The sequence below is a fragment of the Electrophorus electricus genome, chromosome 8, assembly GCF_013358815.1.
Source record: "Electrophorus electricus isolate fEleEle1 chromosome 8, fEleEle1.pri, whole genome shotgun sequence".
Taxonomy (NCBI): domain Eukaryota; kingdom Metazoa; phylum Chordata; class Actinopteri; order Gymnotiformes; family Gymnotidae; genus Electrophorus; species Electrophorus electricus.
This window is the reverse complement of record NC_049542.1, coordinates 17,767,633-17,793,208: the sequence shown is the minus strand read 5'-3', so window position 1 is coordinate 17,793,208 and position 25,576 is coordinate 17,767,633. Positions and strand designations below refer to the sequence as shown.

Genomic DNA, 25,576 nt, shown 5'->3' with positions numbered 1-25,576 from the left:
CAGTATTAATTGTTGTCATCTCTGCAGCAGCAGACTAGTTTTGCCTGACTGCAGTCTATGAAGACTGTATATAGCACTTATCTATAGAATATAGATGTTTATAGCGCTTATCATTAAGATAGACCTTATGTATTTTGCACTTCTAGGTATCAGCATTCATCCCTGTATCCCAGCATTCATCCCCCATCTACAGTATTCTAGTTCATTGGTATGTTTAATTCTAACCTACTGCACTGTACTTGGATATATTGTATGAGTAAATAACAAAGCACTTTTGTAAGTCGCTCTGGATAAGAGTGTCTGTTAAATGCTGTAAATGTAAATGTAAATGAAGACTGTATGTGGATAAATGTGTTAAGAAAACAAATGCATGTTTATTTACACTGCATGCCTTTTCTTTGTTTTGCACAATGGAAAAGAGAGCAGATAACATAAAAGCCAAAAATCATACAACAGATCAAGATTATTCGCAAACTGACTGCAAAGAATGTGAAATTCTACGTATTGCAATTGGAAGCCATCAAATACTTCCATAGCCACCAGGTGTCACCCTGGCTCCATCCCAGATAAAGCCCAATCTCACTTTCCTTTGATAGACTGTGTTTGGGCCCTGCTGGTTACTCCCTTGATAGCTATGCAGAATGAGGCATGATACTGTGGGTAGTACTGGATCAAAAGAGTATCTGAATATGTGATCTACATCACTGTTTGTGTATTAGTAAATATTTGTATGACACTCCTTTTGTCCTGCTAGAACACAGCAGAAATATCTGGGTGGTGTTTTTAGAATTGTTTTCTAAATCTGAATCTGTTGAAGCATATTGAGACTAACAATACATAATATGTATTTTATATGTAACTACTGACCTCTTGAACCATATGTATTCAAAGTAATTACAAAGTTTAAAAAAAATTTAATTAATAAAAAATGTATTCCAAAATACATACAAACTAAATTAAATGATTAAGTTTCAGCATTAGATACTGGTTGAAATTTCCAGAAAACTGACTGAAAATAGGCTTTTTACAAAATGTTCTTCCACTCTAACAAAGTACTAAGTGGTTTGTTGCAAATCACCAGACATATTTATTTTCCGTCTACTGTTTCAGGAAAAAAATCTGCCCAATGAAAATAATGTGGTGACAGCTAACTCCTAAAAATGTATTTACATGTAATTATTCAAAATGTAATAATTAAAAAAAGAGTCATATTAGTAAGCTCAGGCATTTGGAGGCATGCATGTCTAATGTACATGACCTGGTCCTAGCACTGATCCCTCCCATTCTCCTAGGCTACCTGGTGAACAAGTGCCATGTATGTTGCCCTTACGTTGTCCTTTGCTGCTAACTACACTGGCACCTCCTGTTAAAGTATTTTGCATAACTCATAGGTGCTTTGGGTAATGAATGGGAACAGCCATTTCGATCGCATTACCTTTTGTGTGAGGGGATTTGGAGTTAGAGCATATGAAATTCCATTACCCCACCCTGACAACTGAACTGCTTACTTTTAATTGGAAATGATCATAACTCTCTCGTGAGCTTTACTGCAGAAGGCTTTGGCACGCATTCATTCTCATATGGTGCCCACAATGTCGTCTCTGAATGAGACATCCATCAAATCTCAAGGCAGGAGACACTTGCTCTCCATCAGGCGGAAAGAAAAGTGACCTTGAGCGACAAGAAAAAGGAAACTTCCCTCTGATTCTCTCCATCTCTTCTCTAGCTTTTTGTTCTGCTCTGTCCTGCCACACGTTTTTAAGAATGTTCACATGTTCTTACCTTTGTGCGGGGCCTCTTCCATTGATACTGGATGGGCTTTATTCAGGTCTGTCTTCTTTAGTGTCTCATTGTCATAGCTGAAGTTCAAACAAAGCACTGTGTCTGGATGCTGGGGATCTCATCAGTTCTTTGGCGCAGACAGATGCTGGCGAGGGTAGGGTACACGCTGGAGACATCTGCAGTTGTTCACATGTGTAGCCATGGATGCATTTGCAATCTGTATTTGCAGTGTGTGGGAAATGAATACAGCAGTATGGAATATGTGGGAGACACATGGACAGGGCTATCATATGGACTGTCAAATATGGCAATTGAAGAGTCAGTTAGAAAAAAGGTTAGAGCAGAATTGGGTGAATACTAATTTGTTGCTTAGACAATTGGAGGTGCTCTCTTTGAAAACCCTGTTAGGTACTTTTTTTTTTGTTTTGTTTGAACAATTTTTTATGCAATAATTGGTTAAAAAGCAAAAAATGTCCAGCCTAATTTGGAGTTAATTTTCAGACAGTCCTGGAATTCATTTAAAGCTCTTGTTTAAAGTGAGCATCATTATATGATTGAGCAAGCCCACCTCCTTAGCTGGACTCTTAAACTAAAGACCATATTGCCAAGTGTATTTAAACACATCATACAGAAGCTCTGCTTCCTGTCTTACTCATAGTTGCTATTCTTTTTGTAGCTGTGGTCCTCTCTCAATTTTTACATCCCATCACAGAATCCAATTTTTCAACAGGTCTGTGGCCAAACAACAAAGAGCTGTGGTGTCGTCTCTTGGTTCACGGTGGCAAAACAGGGCGATTACCGGTGTCCTTGATCTTGGAGTTGGTGTGGAGTGATACAGAAACAGAGAGAAATCGTCAGTCCTGCTCAAGTGTAAGATGTGCTCTCAGCTGTCAGGTTAAAATGAAACAGAGCAGAGGAGAGATGAAAGGATGGACGGCAAGTTCTGTTCCTTAGCCTTTATGTCCAATGTAACATGGAAATATAAGCTTTACAGTCCACAGTCAGATGGGTTCATCTTCACAGCATACAATATCTCTGAGATGTCAGAATTTCACACAAAGATTAAGCCATGCAGAGGCTGATACAACTACTGAAAAAATTAAAGCAATCATGCTTTAGTTTCAGAATGTGAACTTTGAATTTCAAAAAGTTCTCTTAGTGATCCAGTAACTTGGTGCTTCCATAATTATCAAGCAGCACACCATTCTGTTCATATTCATGTCCACAAAAGCAGAATAACATTTCTCTGAACGGAGCTGCAATGCAAAGCCTCTTTACTGCTGTCTATCCAGTAGCTTCTTTGATCTCTTCCCTTTTATCTCTTTTTCAAAAGGCAAGATGTATAAATATTCTATATGTTGTTACTCTTTCCATACATCTGCCTAAATATAGTTCTTTTCATTAGGATTTCTTTCACTCCTATTTCTCTGTGCTGGCATCATCTTGTTGAGCTGAAAATGACATCTAATGCAAAACACTATTACATATTTAGAGCTCACGGACTGATTATTTTCCGATAAATTTGATGAATAATAAGAATTTTATTTTAAACAGTTTCTGGTTCAGCTTTGCAAGCCAAAAGCTGAAACACATCCCATAAATCTTTACACATTTTTTCATGATGCATCCAATTACTTTTACAGTGCTGCTTATACTCTTAATCAAGTATAAATTAAAATATGAATTTTATGCAAGTCATGTTATATACTTCACTCAATGACAGAGCTAATTGCTTGAACCCCAGTCTGTGTGCACCATGTATGAATAAGAAGTTCTTTGCACATACACCATTTCCATTTGGTCATTTATGAGCTCAGCAAATGCACTATCACATGACTAATGAATCAATCCAAGCTGTCACATGTGGAGCCAGAGATACTGCAATTTATTGTTCCAGGCACTTCTACTGTAATTAAGGTTCAGTGAAAGGGGAAAGAGAAGAGCCCACCCAACAGGAACTTATAGTTTCTCACTGCATCAGACTGTGAGAGGAGATGTCAATCCAACTGGTGCATTCCAACATCTGTGCATGCCAATACAATCAAACCAATGTTTACATATTGTTTGAAAAGTTCTGTTTACTCTATTATAACATTTACAGGGAACTTGGATGCCAGTAAAGGAAAGTAGAGTAGCCCAAAATATACTCAAACTGAAGTAAAAGTGAAATAGAAGTAAAACACATTATGCCACTGGGCCTGGCAAAAAAATCCCAACAACTTTATTTGTAATGAAAAATATTAGGTCAAAAGAAGTACTGAGGTACTGAAATAATTGCACTGCTTCTTAGCATTACACTGGTAAATAATTACTTTGCTTCTGGAAAAAAACCTGTTTATTGTATTTTTAAAATATTATTTTTGCAAACTGAGTCCAAATGTTTTCAAAATTTCTCTATAACCATAGAACCAAGGAAAGTGAATCCCCTCTATGTTGGCAGAATACTGAACACTGAAGAGGGATGTAATACCAGCTTTATTTCTGAATAAGTAATATATAATTAATGTAAAATGTAATTACCCTGTCTTTTAAAAGTCATATATGATAGAAAAATTCTAAAAACAAATTCAAATTCAGCATAAAAAGTACTGTAGTCTTCACCTATTTTAGTTTGGGAAGCAAAAAAAGTTTTCAGCATATCAGCACAGGAACAGGCAGTACTGTTAGGCACTATTCTTCCCTTATTTTTGGTCTAAAGCAAAATGATAAAGCTTGAAAGCGAGAGAGAGAGATGACCAATAGAGAGCAGTCCAAGCCAACTTCTAGAAGGACATGAGGAACTGAAGCACAATAATGAAAATAGTCACCAAGAAAATGAATAAAATTGTAGAGTAAAAAGAAGATTCTTTTCTTTATATAGTGAGTGATCCCTTAAGATGTAAGAGTATCTATTTCTAAAACACATTGCCATTATGTAGAGAACAAGGAACACACATTACAAAAGGAATTAGCCTTTTTTTTAATCTTACATTGCATTGAAAATTTACATAATAGATTCATACATTTTACAAATAATTTCTCCATAAAAATATATTTCTTTACAAAAACCTTTTTTTTTTTTTTTATTTTCTCTTTTCTTAGATCTTTTGTATGCATTAACATAGAGGGAGTACCCAGCTGTACTGTAAATATTCATCTGCTTGATTGGAAAGAGTCTGTTTCTTGATAATATGGGTGTCTCCTTTTATTGCAGTCAGTTACAGGACAACATAGGTGGCCAATCAGCTCATTCTGGGAGGAAGGGTAGGACCTTTTGAGCAGAGGCCATGGTGTAGGACGAGAGATGTCCAAACGGTCTGACCCACAAATTCAGTTAATGTGAAGAAAATGTATTGATAGAGGAAAATAAGAACATTGAGAAGAGGGAGAAGCAGCAGTCCTGGGTCATGTGGTTTTTGGTAGGCACTGTATAAAAACCAGCCATAATTATAAAAAAAAAACAACACTGCAACTTCATTAAACTGTAATGAAATGTAGGAAACTCTACAGTACTGTACAGTGTAGATGAGAAGCAATGCAGCAGAACTCCTGGGGCTGACGCTTAACACAAATCATCAAAGATCAGACTAATTTCCTCGATTTGGGAACCCTTGGACAGTCATGTCAGAACAAGCTTCCTGAAGTCTGCAGCTTTTTGTCCTACCCATGGTGAGGGTCTCAGCTGTGCATAACACTAAAATCTTTATCCTAGTTCACTAGTATGGCCTTGGTTAGGGAGAATGTGATGAAAGGTACAGTCCATTAGAAGGCACTGGAATGAATCTCACAGCTTGAGGGTCTAGGAGCACAGAACTGAGGTAGTCTGACCTTACTGACGGTCAAGTAAGGATTTAAAAAAAACATCTATAGCACTAGAGAAAAGGGAACCACAGATAACCCAAATTTGGTTAAAAATTCCATCGTTGTTGAAATAATGATTTAAAAAACAAATGCTACTATTTTCTTTAAAAACGTATTTGATGATTAACTGTTGATCAGATTAGGCAACACCAAATTTGGTTTAAAGATTGATTATTCATTTTGGCTAATCCAAAATATCTTAGGTGAAGTTCCATACCTTTTTATCCTTTTATTCAATGTAATGTCAACGTCAGACTGAATCGGAACAGTGCTCCATGGCCCATGTGTACTAGAAGATTATGATCACATTGTTGCCACAATACATATTCCACAAACATGCAGGCTCCTTAATGTTGATGTAATCCGAGTTTGTATAAAAGTCTATGGTACAAATGCCAAGTGCATTTTATTTTATACAAATTTCATAATAACTATAGTAATTAATATGAATGATAAATGACCAAAGATACCAAATTATTAAATTCTCAAAATGCTAGAGATAGTTAGCTGAAAAATGAAGGAGTACAATGCTGCTTCCCCACTGAAAAAATATTCAGGACAAAAAACAAAACAAAAAACAACTGTCAACACTACATCTCACTGCAGACTTCAGGTCCAAAATACTGACATTTGTCCTAGAGGTCATGTTGTTGTGTACCACCACAGATATACACACCGCATAATGACAGCAGTTTTAAAAAATGAGGAGGTAAAAGTCAAGTCAGTACACAACACACCACTTGAAATGTCAGTTTTTGACACATTTGCTCTCTCTTTGTAACACTTCACATATCACAGACTACCTCAATGTGCAAACAAAGATATGTGTGTACACACTGAGAACTAAAAGCTAAGGGGCATGGTCTTTAAACAGTTGAGAACAAAACATCATTTATCACCAAAGGATGAACCAACAAATATCAACATTTGTTTTTCGGCAAAATGAACAGTAAATTTCTTCATAAATTCTTGATAGCAACTCTCTCTTCTGACCGCTCCCATGTGGTACATAGCACAAAAATATAACTGGTGAATAGTCCTCGTATATATGCAATTAGATTTACAGATCCCTTTTCCTTAAAAAAAGACCCAGTTGAGCAAGAGAATCACTCACAGAGTGTAAATAGAATAGCAGAAGTCCTGTCCACACATTCTGCTGTAAAGATCGAAGATATTTCAGGTTTTTAAGAGGCAGACTTCCGTGCCCCCCCCCCACCCCGATGTCATTGTTGTATTCCATGTCCTCTGTAGATGCACATGGTCAAATCACGGTTCCTGAAGTGTGTGCTTTAAATTTCAGAGGAAGGGCAACAGTGCATTGACTGGATGTCCTCTGCCAGTCTCAGAGATTCCGTCCCTGCCTGGGGATCTTTTTTTTTTTTTAAGTTAACAAACAAACAACAGCAAAACAAACAATCCCCCCCCCCAAAAAAAAACAAGAAAAAGCCCCCCCCCAAATTGTTCTTGCGTCCAGTGCTCTGCATTAAACCATTGTGCAGACTGTGTTTAGGTTGGGGTCAAAGCGGACGGCCTTGCCTTCCCCTGTCTTCGTGTTGGTGTTATACATGGGGTTCTCAAATGCTGCCTGCCCATTGTTGTTCTCGTGAACTGAGCAGCCTGTATATTGGGTTTTGGGAGTAGTCCTTTCAAAACAAGACATGTAGACCAGAGTATTAGTGACCAGCAACAGATTTGAAGTGAAGTAGAAACCACTTCACTGGGAAGCAACAAAGTTTGATTCCAACTATGTCAGTCATTGCTTGGTACAGTATTACAGTTCAACTCACAAGAATGACACTGGGCTCCAAGGCTTCAGACATTATTGGTTATGTTCTTCCATCATTACAATAACCACAGATATGGCTCATTTAGTAATCTCATCTGTCTTTATTCACCTTTTGCCCTTACAAATGACAGAAATCAAGCCAAGGAAGGGCTAATTGTTTAGAGCAGGATTTACAGCCAGTACTGTACTAGCGTAATCCTCTGTATTTTGTAATATATAGAGATCAGTTTAATGTTCTTCAGTGCCTTGGTTTTGGTTATTTGCATTCTTGTTTATTGTTGAGTTTACTGCAACTTTCCCCAATAGTTGGGCTGAATATTGTAGGACAAAATAAACACATGGGTGATTGTACACCATGTGTTTATTAAAAAGGTCAATTGTACTGTAAAAAACTGCAGTTAATAGAAGAGATTTGTGGATGATTCTGAGAATGAATCAAGATACAAGTTTAGTAAAACACTTACCGCTGTTTGTAGAGGTAAAATCCAAAGCCTGCAAATATCAGGGCAAAAAAAGGCACAAGGATTGCTATGGCCACAGAGCTACTATTTGTACCATGTGGTGGATTTGACGAGTTATTACTTTCTGACATGTTCAAACCTGTGGGAAGGTAGTAAAAAAATAATTAAGAATGCATTCATAGTTTTACACAGTACAATGCAAATAAATTGGTATGGTAATGTTTTTCCTCTCTTCAAAACAGCACCTTTTTAGGAAGAGTTGAAAACCTTCTGGTTTTTGCAGTACTCTGACCTAATTATCATGAAACTTCAAGGGCTTTAAAGGGTTTAGAGAGTTTTAGCTCCATGAGCTGCAAAATGCCTAGAGGCCATACAAACAGATATAGCTTTTAATTTGATTTTCTTAAGGTGTATCTAAATGTCTGTGTGTTTGTGTGTGTGTTTATGTGTAATTGCTATAGAAGGGGGCATTCATGAATTTACTTCTGAAATTCTTAGGAGTGTTCCTGAGTGCAAATGACAGCAATATGACTAATGAAATACACTACCAGTATACGCTAACATTTATCCAGTTAATCGCATTAAACATTTTGGGGGGAAAACTGAATCATTAACACACTGCCAACTGCTCTGGAGCATCTCTGAGACAGATAGTTCATAGAACAAGGTGTGTGTTCTCAGCTCTTCAGTGAACAATTAGAAAGCACACTAAATTTACCCTTGCACCATCACACTGCAAAAGCAGCAGAAATACCCATGTTACTACCTTTATATTCCCCATGTTACTATGATTAATATACCCACATTACTATTTTTACTGTTTATATATTACTCTTTGTTATAGCCATGTTACTATCTTTGTTATATTAATATTATTATCTTTCCTATACTCATATGACAATAGCTTTGATGTTTGAAAAATGACTTTTACTCTAACTACAACTATATAGTAGAGATTCATGAAATTGCTGCACGGGTTTCAAATAATAAAGGTGATGTAAATATTAATAAAAAACATATGACACGTGAGACAATTAAACCAGAGATACTTTACCCAGCCTTTGAAGGCCAAACTGGCCATAGTCTTTACCCTGTATAAAACCTTGAAATACATATGTGGCACCATCAGGTTCTGCAGATACCTGGGAGAATATTGGGGAAAAGAATCATTCATTATATCAGTAAAAATGTATTAAAAGTGTGTTCAGATTAGAGAATATAAAGAAGCATTATTACTGGAATATTAGGAGAAACTTCGAATATATGGTTAATAAATGTTTTTATAGTGTTGCTGTATGAAACAACATTACACATGCAGATGAGGGTGTAGTTTCAAATAAATTCTTACAAAACCATCCAGTGACCACTGCTCCTCCTTCATCCTGACCAGCGTGGTGGAAGAAGATGCCTTCACATCGTGCATGAGTAACATCAGCCTTGCTTCCTGGCTCTTGTAGACACCTGAATTCCGTGACAGAGAAGAGTTCAGTCAGTCAAAGGCAGCGGTGGCAGTTGCGTCATTGCCATCTCTGTCATCTCTTTCTTGTTTCAGTGTGGCAGGCAATACGGTCTGTTATCCACACACTCCAACAACAAAAAAAAAGGCCATATTCAAAATGGCAAATGGATTTATCCATGCTTGGTTAATGTCCCCTACATTGAATGCAAAAATAAAATCCATCACATTCCACAGCCTGTCTAAAGAAGAATCAGGTAATGCTACTACTCTCTCACATGCAGTATGGCCTGGGCACCCAGGCTATGTCTTGAGTCCCGCGCTCAGCAGGAGAGCCCATTTCTCATATGTGTAAGTAGTACATCAGACACCTTTCCTTGTAATTACTGGTAATGGCTGGTCAGTTCCAAGTTGGATGTAAAAGGATGTAATATTTATTTAATTGATGCAAAGCATATCAACATCATCTGTGTAAACACCGCCTTAGATATGCAAATGAGGAAGTAGGAGGAGACAGATGGAGAAGTATGAAGCCTACCGATGGAGAAATATGTCAAAGTTCTATCATACAGGATTAATATTTTATTAAAGCACAGCAGAGGAGCAGGTTGCACTGTTGCACTGAACAGTTTAAGTAGGGCCATTAGAGGGAATGCAAACATGCCCTACATTATGCAAACTGGCGATCCACCCAAACTGGATTCTGCACTTAGGAAAGAACAATGTAACCTTGAAACAGAAACAAATTTGACTTTTACTATCTTCCTTTTAATTCCTATAGATTTTAATCTGGCATGTTGACAAATGAGGAAATTGTAAACTAATTCAGTTAATGAAAATTAGAATTATATTGTATTCTAATAACATTCAGTCACTACTCTATTTCTGGGAAGTTTTCGTTGACTGATTTGTGATTTCTTTGTTGTTCATAAATCAAATAGGAATAGATTTCTCCAACTATTATTTTGATATGACTGGTAAACCAACCTGAAAGCAGCAGTTCCATGTTGCTACTAGTTAACGTGACATTAACTCTACCAGTGGTTGTGTTAAAGCTTGTGATAGTCAGAGTCATAGGTTGCTTTCTTCCCTTGTAGTTATATGAGCCCTTCCAGATGTAGTTTGGGGCAAATACATCATCTGGGACTAAGAAACAAACAAGGAAAGAAGATTATTCATTAAGCTTTAACAAAAATATGCCCTATCATTGCAGCATATACAGCAATTAATGTAGCTATACGTATACATTTTGTCTATAATTGAATTATATTTTATATATACTACCACACAGCATTCATTCACTAGCAAATTAACTACAAATCATGATCAAATTCTATAAAATAGGGTTTTGTTTTTTTAGTCATTCAGTATCATTCTGCTGTATAATACTTCACTAATCTATGAATAGTTTTAAAGAAATCTCCTTCAAAGTGTTCATAAAGACAGCCTATCGACAGGCTCTCATAAAGACACAACAAATATAAAATCCCCAATGCATAAAACCAACCTGCACCCATAATGATATTAACATGCTGATAGTAAGAGTCCTGAATTAAAATTAGCTCTTTCCTACTTATAGAATTTTATTCATTAAGACTGCAAAATGAACAAGCTGATCTGAGATCTTACTCTTAAGTCTTACTCTTAGAATAAATGGACCAAGAAAAATGGTCCTGGGTCCTTGATCATAATGAATGGGGGCTTCAGACACACCAGAACTCTGCTAATCATCTGTATGATGTTCTCTTTATAGCACTTACTCTCAGAGAACATAAACGTTGTTGTTTCATGAAAGTCAGGCAAAATGTTGGGATGATCTCACATCTCCAGAAGAGTCTATGAGTGGCTGCACGGCCAATTACTTTACTGTCCAACTTACTGGAACCACTGTACTGCTTATTAGCTGTTTCCTCCTCAAGGGAGTATAGTCTAGAATACATCAGGACACCAAATGATTGAACTACTGTTGCACCCAGTCACAGCATGTTGGTAGAAGCACTGCTCTATTAAGCTGTTACCGTAACATTATATCTGAGTGGGCCTAGACATGTAGTCTCAAAACATGGCATGATTTCCCTTTGTTATTACATACTCACCATTTAGCTTAGGACTTGGTGTCCCAGGGACTGGCTTAATGGGTTTCTCTGATAGTTTGGAGCCAGCTACAATGTAAATAAATAAATGTATTAGTAAAGGGTTCATTTTTCATGTTCTCATATCAAAACGCAGATAGGCAGATAGTACTGGCTATGCTCCTAGAATCCTCTGCAGGCGGTGCCATCTCGTAGTAGTGGATTCTCCCCCTCTGTCTCTCTTTCAATATGAAAATTTATCAAAGGACCACGGACAGCAGGGAGGATGACACTGCCACTACATCAAACACTACAACAAACAACATGTAAAGGCATCCTCTGGCCTAGGATTGCTGTGCGGTGAAAAACAAGAGGACGAGAAAAAAACGGACCTAGCACAGAGCGGCATGCTGTGAACTGATCGCCCCCACCCCCCTTTGCCGCCTTTCACATCTGTTGGTGTATGGTAATTACGAGGAAGCCTGAGGTGTGCAGCTGTATGCCCAGCCAGCTGTGCAGGCTGGATGCTGTTGTAGGCTGGGTACCGTTGCAGTGCTGCGATCTGCAGGGGTGACCAAATGCCACACACAGCTGTACACATGCTTACTGCAATGCCCAGGACACATGGAAGGGCAAAGCGCAGGAACTGCTTGTCTGAGGTTTGTACCACAGCTGATTACTGTAGGATGAAAATGGTCTCAGTCAAGCACTGACCAACTTATTTCCGTTGTTTGCTTTTGCAAACAATTTAAGGAAATGCTTTTAGTGTGTAGCTAGCCCATTTTTAAAAAGTGAATTTAAAAACAGCTCAGTGCTATTAGCATTTGGTTTTCTTTAAAATTTTGTTTTTAAAAAAAATTTGAATACTGTATGAAGCACAACAGTAGTTACTACAATTTGTTAAGACTTGCTATTTCTAGAAATTAAATAGCTTCCTACAGACAATCTCAGCAGACAGACAGGCAGGAATGAGTGTAATATTTATGAAACAACATATAAAGTGTTGGGAGCTGTACCTCTACAAACAGGCATCTTTCCAGTCCAGGTTCCATCAGACCTGCAGACTCGATGCTCAGAGCCTCCAGACAAGAAGAAGCCAGTCTGGCAGTTGTAGATCAGAGTGTAGCCATAGCCAGGCAGGTCCATTCCCACCACATCTACATGGGGAGGGCTTTCTGGCTGCTTACAGCTATGGGCTGTGTGCAATGTGGGAGACAGACGGAAGGAAAGACACAGATGGAAGGAAAGAAAAACAGAAGAAATAAGAACAAAAAGACAAACAGACAAAGAAATTAAGACAGAAGTAAAGAACATAAAGAAAGGAGCAAGACAGAAGATATGAGACAAGATTGCTATGTGTGCCTTGAGAAATACTGGCACCTATCTGAACTTCAGCCAAGTTTCCGTGAATTCAGCACCATCTCAACAATCTTGTCTCCTCCCTTGGGCCCCCAGACTAAAAGCACCACAAAATGAAGTTTGATCTCTAAAAGATAAGACAGCCTACTGTCAATCTACCCAGAACCAGTCATCTCTACTCTCCCACCACCATCCTCCATATCTGTAGCCTCTCACAACCACTCCAAAAAGCTTGCTGAGTGGGCCTGTAGCACAGCAGACACTGATGCACACTGGCAGACAGTGTGGAGAAGGAGCACACCTTTACCTGTCACTGCACCAATAGATCAAGAAGCAGCCAATGCTCACTCACTCATCCTAGGAGCTCCAGTCCTGTTCCACTTTGATCAAAAGTAGTCCAGATTGGGCTTTGGCTCGGTGCTCTGCACTGGCTCTTTTATCTCACGCTTTGATACAGCTCTTTATCGATGAGCGAATTAGTGGTGCTCAATACTGCAGTGATAAAAGATAACGTCTCAGGTAAAAAACCGGTTGAGGGATGTTGGGCAAATTACATTGTAAAGTATTTTTGACTTGTGTAATTGAGGCGTAATTACTAACTGTTTTGTAACTCATTTACACCTTTTTTACAGGAGTGAAAGAAATGCATGAAATATGCAATAATTAATTCCCTTAGGTTTTTAAATAGTGTACTAGAGATTTAATAAATAAATAAATAAATTTAGTGGGTAAGGCATAATGCTACCTAACTAGAAAATGTTTGGGAAATACCTATGTAAAGTGGACAACTAGTTTGCAATACTGTTCAATGACAGAGGCTAACAAATATGATTTAGAGCTAGCACTTTGTAAGTAGCCATATGTACTGTGCAAATAAAATTGCAGTATGTAATTACAGAAATAATTGCAATTATTGTAAGAAACAAAAAAATGGCATGATTATGCAGAAATATACCAAGGCTATTTACAAAGCTATACAAATAAAGTGCTGCAAACTTGCTTTCCCCCTAAAGCTATCCCATTGCACAATCTCTTAAATTTGCAAAACAATGACAGTGCACTGGGGTAGTGACATATGAAGCAAAATGTAATTAGCTTTTGAAATGCTTGGGCTGAATGGCAATCTGTCTTGTGAAATTGGGAGGCAGCTGTTACTTCTCACCAGCCCAGTCTCTCCAAGCTGTTTTAATGGTGTTTTTTTCTGTAAGCTTGCACTGATGAGTAGACATGGTCTGGGGTACTGGGCGATGCCTGCCTGATGCCAATGTTTGGCCACCTAACCCAATCCTCTGGCCTTACCTGACAACGTGGCACTGAGCCTTATTTTATTCTCTTTGGCAGAAGTGATTCCTAAGATCTTTTGACTAGTTGTACATGACCTGGTTTCCTCTGAATTGTTTTATAGTGACCTAAAGCACAAATTACTTAAAACTGAAAGACATAAACTTTGTTGTACAGTGATGGTCTGCATTTGGCATTTAAAGGGTAACAGGGTTCTGTCAACAGTAAAAACTGAAATCAAACTGCCAACCAAAGCACGCACTAAAAACACAAGTTCCAGCCACACAATAACTATGTCTAAGAAAATTGTGCAGTCAGCTAGTTCTGAATTACTGCAAAAAAGGCATTACACAAATAAAGTTTCTTATTTCAGATCCATTTCCATGGTACTCTATCCTAAGCCTTGGGCATTTTTAAAATCCAAGCTTGGGTACAGAGGAAGAACTACATTACTCTGAATGTCTAGATTTAAAGAACAGACTTCTTACATAATTCACAATGAACCCAAGATGCCCATTGTGAAAAAGGTGCAGAAAATAATCCCTATCTCACTTTCCAATAATATGAATATCAATCTTAGGGTGCCTTTAAATATGTTTCATTGGTTAAAATAATGAACCCTTTAGCTCGCAAGCATTTGAGCTTTTTCATATTGGGTATATACTACTATCACTTATGAAGCACCACTTGGTGGAAGAATAGAAGACATCAGCCATACAGCACAAAGAATGGACACACTCTTGAGGGCATTCCCTTTAAAATGTGTTCTTCTTGTTAATTTATCACCTACTCTTATATGTCTGAGAGGGAATTTCCAGTGAAACAACTTACGGATGCACTCCGGCTGGGTTCCGCTCCAGGTGAGATCGGACTGACATAGGCGAGTGGTAGAGCCCTGCAGCAAATGACCAGGCTGACACTGGAAGGCCACCATGCTTCCCACCTACAGTATGACATACCGCAGTAACATCAGACTGTACACAAGCCAGAATTACATACTGAAGTAACATCAGACTGCACAAAAGCCAGTATGATATACTGAAGTAATATCAGACGGCTCAAAAACCAGTATGACATACCACAGTAACACCAGACTATATAAAAGCAAGTATGACACACTCCAGTAACAAAGGAATGCACAACAGTTGGAGCTGTTTGGGACATATTATATATGTATAAACCTTGGTTGGCAATTTCCTGCAGACTGATACTACAAAGAACATAAAGTTCATAAAGACTTCTCACTTTGTTTATGTGGAGAGTTTATTCGGAACAACAATATCATTCAGATTTTCACTGGAGAATAAAACCAAATGAACTTGTTTCCTTATGGTTTCCAAAATGTGACTCGTGAAATGGGATGTAAAGTAGTTCCAGCTGTTCTGATGTATGTTAAAATTCCATATGTAAACAAAGTCCACTGCATCTCGTTATCTCTGGGGCTGTTAAAGACCCCATCAAACTGTGTGTTTGCCAGTGTTAGCTCTTGCCATTGTATTTATCGGAGTGCATGCTGATGCTCTGACATTCACTAGACTGACAGATATGAGGCAGTGAAATATTAAAATGTGTCATAGAATGACACATGAGCTGGGAACATTAATTGATTAACACGTTGTTCCTGGCGATGAACATTGCTGACGAGCCACAGACACTAGCGCTTATCTGAGGGATACAATATCTCCTTCACTTTACTTCAGTATCATTAAGTGCTAGCTAGCATAAGGGCTTCACAGACTCCAGTCAAATGATTTATGAGGGAAAGCCTGACATTTATCCCTTCACTGAAACCTTACTCTGACCAGACCTGAATTTAGCAATAAGGCCTACTTTTCTGAACATGGATTAGATCTAGGACTAAATCTAATCACCTTTACTGTCACATCACTACACGGTGTACATGTGGGTGAAAAAGCATTAGGTCCACATTGCAGTGTGTTAACACACAGGAATATAATACACATAATATACAAGGAATATACAAGGAATATGTAAGATATCAGTGGTGATTCACCACAGAAAGTACTAAATCTAGGATTAATTTTTGTTTGAGAGACAGACCCTAAAGGCTTCTGATTTTAATAATATCAAAAATAATTCCCCTTCCCTTTCTGTGAATTTTTCCTCCTGAATATGTACTTCATCAATGAAAATCATCTTTTTATTTGTGGTTAAGACGTCTGTTCACAGACATTAGCTTCCCCTTCCCCGCGGAGAAGCGCTTCTCTGGCTTAATCTCTGACTGTAAAAGTAATATTATTGCATTTAGTACTCTGATTGAGGTAATGGCAGAAGAACAGTTGGATATGCATGTGTCAGTTTCTGATTCTGAGCCAGATAATGAAATTCCTTGAGGCTCTTTTGTTTTATTTGATGTATTTCATTTCATTCTAAATTCAGTTTGAGAGTAAATTTGTTTTGCATTTTTCTGACATAGTAAGGTAAAGTATAGGAAAGCATGCATGTCTGCTAATCCTGTTGTGCATTGTACACCCCCCCCTGCCAAACCAGGCTTGTGTTCTTGGATCTTATTAAAAAGGCTTTAAGTAGCTGACATAATCATTACCGGAACAAAAAAATCAGAATGAATGATGTTCAGAACAGAGCATGTGTACAGAAAACTCACCAATGTTACATTAGGTCAGCATGTGTAAGAGCTGTTTCAGCTCTGCAGCCTTTAATGTGTCCGGGCATTGTTCATAAAATTACCTTGAAGCCAAACGTCCTATTCATAGAGCCGTAACGTGGTGTTCCAGGATTCTCACAGGTGGTACGTGTTGGTTCTGTACAGATAAAAGTAAGGCAGAGAGAAATAGGACAGAAAACAGAGAGGGAGAGAGCAAGAAATCAAGATCCTATCAATCACTTCTCCTAGCTGGTCCCTAGCTAGGCGAATATGCAGCAGACAAATCAGTGCAGCATAACGAACAACAGCCCTCATGAACATTAAGATCAGGCCCCGCCCTCCCTGATTTCCTGATTGTAGGCAGGGCCACGTTTCCTCTGCGGCACTAGGACCTGGGTGATTGTGATGGTTATGGAGCCCATGTTTATGTAAGTGCTGCAGCAGCATCGGAATAGGTTTTGGGTTTTTTCTTCACGGGGGAGGGGAGACTCAGCAGGGGGCAGTGTTGTGCAGTGATAGGGCTGCTCAAAGCCCAGCTGTGCTGCACAGTAATTGGAATGTGGAGCACATCCATGAGCTGACGCAGAGACCAAGGATTCGTGTGAGCGCCAGGGCCGCCTGGCACAACTGGGCTGCTTTCCTTTCGAGAAAAAAACGTTTCCATACAAAATTTTCACGTGTGAAAAACTGACGTTTCAGAATACATGGATGCGATAGGAAGGTAAATGTTCACACTTGATTTGGCTGAAGCTAGCAGCATTGATTAATGTGTTACGCACACAGAAACACACAATCTTACACCCTCGTACACGTTTGCATTCACCTTTGACAGTGTGACCTAATTCTGAAACTGTTCTCTGTAAAGGCAAGCTCTGACAGTTTAGTGATTTCTTGAAAGACAGCAGACTGATATACTGTGATGTTAATCTAGACAGCATAGGAATTTTCATAACAGTCAGTCCAGCAGTAGATAAAGCCACTAGCCAGTGGGGTGTGCTCTAGCTCTGTGTGTGTCTGAGAGATAGTGTATTTGTGTGCATGTGCAACAACGCTGTTTGGCATCGGTTTTACATTACACATAAAAGTCGGAGCTCCATCTTTGTTCCTTGGTCAGATGAGAGGAGTGTGTCATACACGTCTAATAAAGCACGATGACACTCTACGCCTGCATACCCAAGTACAAGTTATGATCATGATGACTATGATTAGGTGTATAACTAATTAGATGTCACAGCATGAATTCAGAATCTGTTATTGTAATACATTAAAGTGTTTGAAGTCTCCAATCAAATATTGAGCTCTTATAACTAAGTCCAAATTCCCTGGTGGCTGTCTGTCTCTCCAACACAGCTTGGAAAAATGATTCAGTTACTTGATTCAATCAAAAACAATTACCAGCACACTTGTTGTCAGGAGAATGCATTCTTAATATGAACAAAGAGCTGTGATCAGATAAGTGTTGTCCTTAAAGAAGACAAGAGCTTTGTTAATCAACTGAATTATGAAATAGACAGGGTTGATAACGTGCCCTAACATTCTCACGAACATGAAAAAGTATTGGATGAATTATTAGCTTCAGTATGCTCACAAGCAGTTCACACAAAAAATCAGGTACAATTGCTCAAATGTAGAAGAAAAAGGCCCATGTAACCCAGTTCACTCTGTTGCAACATTCAGTTTCACATACCTGTTTAACAGCTTTCTTTGTTATAAAACTGAAACAAGCAACTATTGAAAAGTCTACCTGTTGACCAAAAAAAAGGCAACATAGCTATAATGAATTTGTATCTTATTGTAGTCTTACGATTCTGAAAATTCAGAACTCATCTCCTTTTTAAAGGGAATGGGCCAGCCCAGATTAAGAACCATGTTTGCTTTTGTTAACCGTACTTGGCTTGCATGGCTAAATGACTGCACTGAGAACAGACTCCTCCTTGCTCCACTTGGGTCTGTTAAGGACTTATTCAGTGGCATTAAGCAAAGCCCAGCAGACAGTGGCCTACGCCACCTGCCCTGGAGGCCTGCATTTGTCAACTCCTATGGCTTAGATACAATTTAGCTACCCCCAGTCACGGCACCACATTTCATATCTGAGCTCGCTTCCTTCCGCCTGCCAACTTCTACTTCCCTGTGCAGCCACTAAAAGGAATGGCCTTGTTCTTCTCCACAATAACTTTATCAATAAAACATGGAGGTAGTTTGGGGCAGTGCTGGCCCTTGCCTGCCGAGTTACTAGCCAGACATTGATTTTTTTGTGGGGGGAGGGGGGGTTGTTGCGCTAAACACTGTTGTGCTTGTTCTTAAGCTTAGCGATAAATAAGAAAAACAGGACTCAGTGGTGGGAAGCCATCAAAATAATAAAGCTCGATTGCAGAATTTCTGGCAACTGTTATTTGGGAAGAAACTCAACATACTAATAACTGCAGTCTGAACTACTAGAGACACAAAAGAGGCTGCCACACCTATTTTACCTCCATAAACATATTGATTAGAAGTGAAAAGCATTAAGCAGTTATTCGAAAAAATGATGTGACTAATTGCTACAATTTGTTCCACTGAGTTAAAACCTAAATTACTACACAGTAGAGGCAATAGATATTATATACTGAGAAATATTTGTGTTTATGTAGTTAAGCAGCATAATTCAAGCTTATGGTCTTTAAAACAGTATCCCTGGATTGCTGTATGCACTGTATGCAGTACACAAAACAGAATGTGATACACCCATATAGGTACTGCATGACTGCAGATACTCTAAAATCAAGAATTCTGTGCAAGCATTTCTGGTTAACAGTATGGCCTGCATAGTAGTCTGATAAACATACAGCAGTGTTTATCAAGCTATTTCCTCTGATGTGTCAGTCAGGAATGACAATGCAACTACAGAGAGGTGGAATGTAACTCCATACGTATTATCAATATCATGCAGCTATAACTCTCTCCCTCTCTCTCTCTCTCTCTCTCTCTCTCTCTCTCTCGCTCTCTCTCTCTCACACACACACACACACACACACACACACACACAAACTATTGATTCAATGATTAGTTGATCGACCATGCTGACTACTAAAAATAATCAATGTTGACTTTTATGGTCAACACATAGTATACTCAGCAACAACAAAGACCTATGGTTTGAGACATAATGTAATAGGCTACACAAGTTTGGATCTCATTCAAAAAAGGACCTGCATTATACAGCAGAATTCATATGGAGACAGCTTTTCACACGAACATATTGAATGCATGAACGTTTAAAACCCCCAGTGCTACACCTCATCTTCAGTTCCTATTGATAACGAGGATGAGGTAGTTGCTGCTCTCCTAGCTAGTTTATATAGAGATTATATAGAATTTCTACTGTTTAATATAATCATTACTGTTTATGTTAGAAAACAATCTGAGTCATGGAAGAGGCTAGATATTTTAGCAAGTAAACAAATTAAATAGTGAAATATGAGAAGTCCATATTAATTAGTAGTTTATTAGTGCCTGTTAAATTTAGCTCGTTTGGCCTGTTCAGTTTATTTCAACATTATAGGATACCAATTTAATACCAATTAGTAATTTAACTTTGACATGCTGCTCCAAGAACATTCATAAAAATATGCCCTGCTTGGAATGCAGGTTTAATAAAAACAATTTCCTGTTGTTGTTTTCGGCGAGCTTTAGTAAATGGTCAAAGGGACATCTTACAATTACCACTGGTCAACTGCAAGATACTTTCTGTAAGATGGGCATACATGATTCAAACTGCTGTTTGTTGAAACATTGTCTTGAAATTGAAGACTGGTGAATAACAAAATACTATCAGGCCATGGTTTGCAGAAAATTAGCTCTTTGCATATTCTTTTGTTTTCTCTTCTGTCATATTCAAGGATCATTTTGAAAAATGTATAGGACTTTGTTTTAAGTTGACTCACTATTAAAGCCAACCCAGTTAGACACACGTACATGCATATATACCCACACACTGCTCTCCCTCTCACTTTGTCTCTCTCTCCCCTCAGATTGAATATTTAATCCCTTGTAATAAGTAAGGCACTGGGGTCAGGATTTGGAAATATACAGGTATATATTGTATATAGCCTTTTTCGTTCTGCTGACTATTTTCCAGATGTAAACGTGTGTACCCTGTGTGCTGTGCTAAATTTCTGTGTGTTAACATACACTTGACATCTCAACAATGGTGTGCCTGCATGCAGCTTAGCCCTTTAGTTCAGTATATGAATACTCTCCAGTCCTGTTGAAATGCGTGAATATGTGCTTTAGTACATTTAGCTATCATATTAAAGTAGAAGTGAACTTGAATATTAATATAACTTTGCTAGCATAACCTATGGCAAAATCTAGTCTGTCTCATGTTGGTCATCAGGTCAGAGCCTGCATGTGCTCAACATAACAAAGTGGTTTTAATAAGAAAGAAAACTGGCTGCAAAACCTCATACAACACATGCACTCCCCTTAGTTATACATCTAAAATATTGATTAAATCATTAGTTTGTTAAGATCACTTCATTAACAGTTGTTAACTGACTCATTATTGCTTTTGGACCTGCTGTGTCCAGCATTGATGCAATTAGAGCTCAGAGAAAGTAAATAGTGAGCTTGGTCTGAGATGGGTGGGCAGCTGCCACTGGAGAACTTGCTACCAGTAAAACACACAGCCATGGTTATTGTTAAAAGCAGCAGCTGTCTCTCTCAGAACAACATAAAACAACCCTGAGAAAAGAGTTAAGAGGGCAGCCATCATCAGATGACAGAAAGAAACTTTGATGGCATACATGCAACATGGCATATGTTTAATAAATGCAGCATATATATTTATAAATGTTGTAAATGAATTTTCTTAAAGTCGTACTATGGTGAAGTGACATTAATGTATATCTTTACCTGACACTGATTTCTAAATGAACATATACTTTTAACTAGAGTTAGAATCAAAATCTATATTTACATTAGAGACACTAATCCATCCATAAGGCATGTCTGAAAAACATTCTGTAACATTCTTAAAATTGTGATAAATATTTAGAATTGTTTGGCTTTTTTAAAAAGAAAAATTTTAAGTCTAAACCTGACTGCAGCCTCTTACTTACAGTTATTTTTCATATTGACATTTTCAATATCTGCAAAGACACAGAAATTGGAGTCATAAAATTAGCTATATTATTCCTACACCTCCACTGGAACATATTTAACTTAATTTGGTTATGATTAATGTGTGGTTATAAAATATGCCTTCATTTAAATGAATGATGCAAGTATACTCCAAATGCACGTTTACTGTGGATACAAGCCATATCACTTTTCACCAGACACTAATGAAGGCTGGATGTCCTGTTGAATGAATATGATTAAAATAATTCAATGAACCTAACAATACAAATGTGATCCCACTTATCAAGAAAAAGAGAGAACATTTGCTGGCTCCATCATTCTTAATCATTTTAACAGTTTGAAGACTCCAAAGCAGTGAGTGGGAGCACAGGGGCAGTTAATCTGTTCAGATTGGGGCAGGGGCGCTGGGTGTGTTCTGTTCAGGTGTGTTCTGTTTGGATTGGGGCAGGGGGTGCTGAGATACCTATGCAGCGAGGCTGGAACCCACTCCAGGTACCGTCAGCCTGGCAGATGCGTGTAGTGCTACCCACGGGCACGTAGGGGGCGCTGCAGCTGAACGACACCTCTGACTGGTAGATGAAGCTACGGCCTTCCCTGAAGCCCTGCGCGGGGATCCCCGGGTCCCCACAGAACTTAGCTGTAATGAAAGACAGAAATATATGGGAGCTTCAGAGAGGGAAGACTCTAATAAAAGAACCCTGCAAAGAAAATCCCACCAAAGCATTTAGGCCCATGCAATGAAAGTCAAGTCAGTGCTTGATGGCTGGAGACCATACAAGTTACATATATCCTGGGCTGGATCTGGCTGCAGTTGCGCTGGACGTGATCAACATCCAAAACTGAAAAAAGGGAGAAAAACTAAAATGGGCTCTCATTACAGTCTCGTGTCTCTTCCTCACCCTTCGGATAACCTTCCCTGATGGCATGCCTCTATTCTTAACTTCTATCATTACCAGTCCCGCAGATAACTTAAAGCATTTTTCATTCGGATCCACAGGACGCTTCTGAGAGAGAGTGAGGGGGGGGAAGAAAAAGAGATTGGTGAAAGGAGAGAGAAAGAGGGTGAGAGGCCTGAGGGCTCCCGTGGTGAGCATTAGCTGAGACCCTGCCTCTGTGGAGCACACAACGGTTCTCTGGAGGGAAAATCAATGGGGGGGAGGGCATGTAACGTCATCGGCAGTCTGATTCATAATGAATGTGCCGTGTGGACTCCTGCGCCTGGGATTCGATGCTACAAACTTGAGTTCTCTTGATGAATTATAGATGTGCTGTCAAGACATAAAATAAACGAGAGAGAAAGAAAGAGAGGGACAGAGAAAAATCAGTGTGCTGACTACAAAGTCTGAGCCACACTTTCATTCCTGCAGGAGCAAGAGCTCTTCTCTGTTCCTGATGCTCTTACTGCTGCTTGTGTGTGGCCAGCTTGACAGAGAGGAAGAGAGAGAGAGAATTAGAGAGAAAGAGATGGAGAGGGAGACACAGCGAGAAAGGGGGTGAGAGAGAGAGCAAGAGAGAGGATGCGAGAGGGAGAGATAGAGTCAGAGGGGGAGAGAATATGAAAAAGAGAAGGAGAGAGAGGGAATGAGAGTGAGAGAGAGCAAGAGAAAGAGTGGGAGAGCAATAGAGAGACAGAGAGAGAGAAAGGTGAGAAAGAGGGAGCAAGAGAGAGAGAGAGAGAGAAAGAGAGAGAGAGAGAGTGCAAAAGAGAAAGAGCCTTCCTGATTACTATGCCTTCACATGTTTCTTCTCGTAAAGCAGAGCGGCAGGTTGGAGTGCTGGGGGAGCTAGATGAGATGGCTTTAATGGTACATGCTGATTACCTCCATTTCCCCTGCACCTATCCTCCTTTTCCTCCCTGGCAGAAGGATGGCATGGAATGTCTGACAGCATTGTGCAGTTTACCTTTAAGACACTTAAAGGCTGCACTTTAATACTCTGTTTCTCTGGAGGGTCAACACAAAGATCTCTGTCATCAGTTATGGTATGAGGAAACTGATTAATCATCTACATAATTTATAATTAATAGCTCCTAAAACACCATATGTGGCAAGAAGAGTATATCTATAGTGTTTTTTTTGGGTTAGAACTTTGAGCTGTGACCTCTAAAGCATGGGTGTTTGCTCCAAAATGTGGCCCTTGTCTCTTTTGGATGTGGCCACTTTGAGAAGGTGGCAATTATCATCTTCAGAGCACTGTAGGGACACTACTAACCTTTCCCTGTCTCTTGCCTCTGCTGTCAACCCACTCTGCCATCCAATCTAACAAAACTAATCGAAGTCATACACTGGCCTCAGGAGGTCTTCTGACACAAGGTCCGCTGCACAGGCCCTGCAGGCGGATGTTCTATGAGCTTAGCTGTCTGGAACTAGCTTTCATCTGCACTCTGCTGTGGTATCACAGCTCCAGTCATTGGAGGAGGGGCTGTATTTACAGGTGGGGACAGGAGCATTGTGGGTACTCACGCAGGCACTGGGGCACCTCTCCACTCCAGGTGCCATTGCCGACACAGGTAAGGATGGCAGGGAAGGAGAGCTCGTAGCCTGGAGAACAGCTGTAGCTCACGCTTGTACCCCATTCAAAGTCACTGCCTTCCAGGAGCCCGTTGGAGATAGCTGGAGGAGCCGGACATGTTACAGCTAGACAGAACAGAGAGAGAGAGAGAGAGAGAGAGAGAGAGAGAGAGAGAGAGAGAGAGAGAGAGAGAGAGACATGGAGGGAGAGAGGTAGAGATAAAAGAGGCATGTTTACTTTGAGGCAGAATGCATGCATGCAGTGTAAAGAAGAGGCTACCCTGTTCAGAACTGCAAGAGCAAAATGATGTGTAGGTTGGAATCCTAGACAGTACAATTATTTGTAATAACACTTTTGAAAAAGAGCTTGTTTAAAACTGCATATGAACATGTATAGGTGGGAACACCTCTTTGCAGCTGTATTGCTACCAAAGTCAGAGGATAAATAATTAAAGCTTACAAATTCCATGGAAAATACACTTGAGCCAAGTGTCTGGTTTATCAAAATGTAAACTGCTGGGTTTTCGTCTACCTACACTGAGCTGCATACTAAACTGTCTCCCATAGTTATCAGTCTCCAGACACAGTGTCCTAGTTCCACCTAAACAAACACACTCTCACAGCGACAAAACACCCACACATGCTACACAGGACATGTGTAGGCAGGAGAGGGTCAAAGGCACAGTGTTGTTTGTGTGTGTGTGTGAATGTGTATGTGCTGGTGTCAATGTGTGCGTGTCTGTGCCCATGCACATGTGCATGTGCGTGTTATGTGCACTTCTTTTTTGTGTGTGTTTGTGTCTGACCATGTCCACATGTATGTGATGGTGTCTCAAAACAAGGCAACTATCTCACACCTCACCTGAGTGGATGGCTGTGATGACTTATGTCCTGTCTGATGGTATGATGCCACCCTCACCAAAACACACACACACACACACACACACACACACACACACACACACACACACACACACACACACACACACACACACACACTCACTGCCTCTTTTTCATTCACACTGTGCCACCGGCAGGGATGCTGGCTGACAAAGCCGGCAGCGTGAAGAAACGGAATCGGGGATGAGGTGGATTTGCTGATACACCAAGCAGCCTGCGTGGGATCAGCCCTTATTACCGCAGCCTGATGTTGCTGAGCGCTGTGAGGGGACTAGAGGTGAGACTCGAATCTATATGACGGATTTGGGACGGAGCCCGTGGTAGGATCTAGCAGCGCCACTGCCCCTTCCTCATACAGTCAGTTAATTGGGAGGGTGACGTC

General features: G+C 39.4%; 1 protein-coding gene across 5 annotated transcripts in view; it reads right to left on the bottom strand.

The window, feature by feature from the left end:
- Window positions 1-7,085: 7,085 nt before the first annotated feature.
- The window catches only part of csmd3b (CUB and Sushi multiple domains 3b), a 313,558-nt gene continuing 295,067 nt past the window's right edge, over window positions 7,086-25,576 (bottom strand). For all 5 annotated transcript variants that reach the window (XM_027011676.2, XM_027011678.2, XM_035529342.1 and 2 more), the window contains 11 exons: window positions 24,247-24,420; window positions 22,248-22,421; window positions 16,747-16,820; window positions 14,869-14,980; window positions 12,414-12,593; window positions 11,422-11,487; window positions 10,313-10,471; window positions 9,218-9,330; window positions 8,924-9,011; window positions 7,873-8,008; window positions 7,086-7,265 (listed from right to left, as the gene is read on the bottom strand). In XM_027011676.2, coding sequence (XP_026867477.2) covers window positions 7,106-7,265; window positions 7,873-8,008; window positions 8,924-9,011; window positions 9,218-9,330; window positions 10,313-10,471; window positions 11,422-11,487; window positions 12,414-12,593; window positions 14,869-14,980; window positions 16,747-16,820; window positions 22,248-22,421; window positions 24,247-24,420 — 1,436 coding nt within the window. In that variant the 3' untranslated portion in view covers window positions 7,086-7,105. The remainder of the gene's footprint in view (window positions 7,266-7,872; window positions 8,009-8,923; window positions 9,012-9,217; window positions 9,331-10,312; window positions 10,472-11,421; window positions 11,488-12,413; window positions 12,594-14,868; window positions 14,981-16,746; window positions 16,821-22,247; window positions 22,422-24,246; window positions 24,421-25,576) is intronic.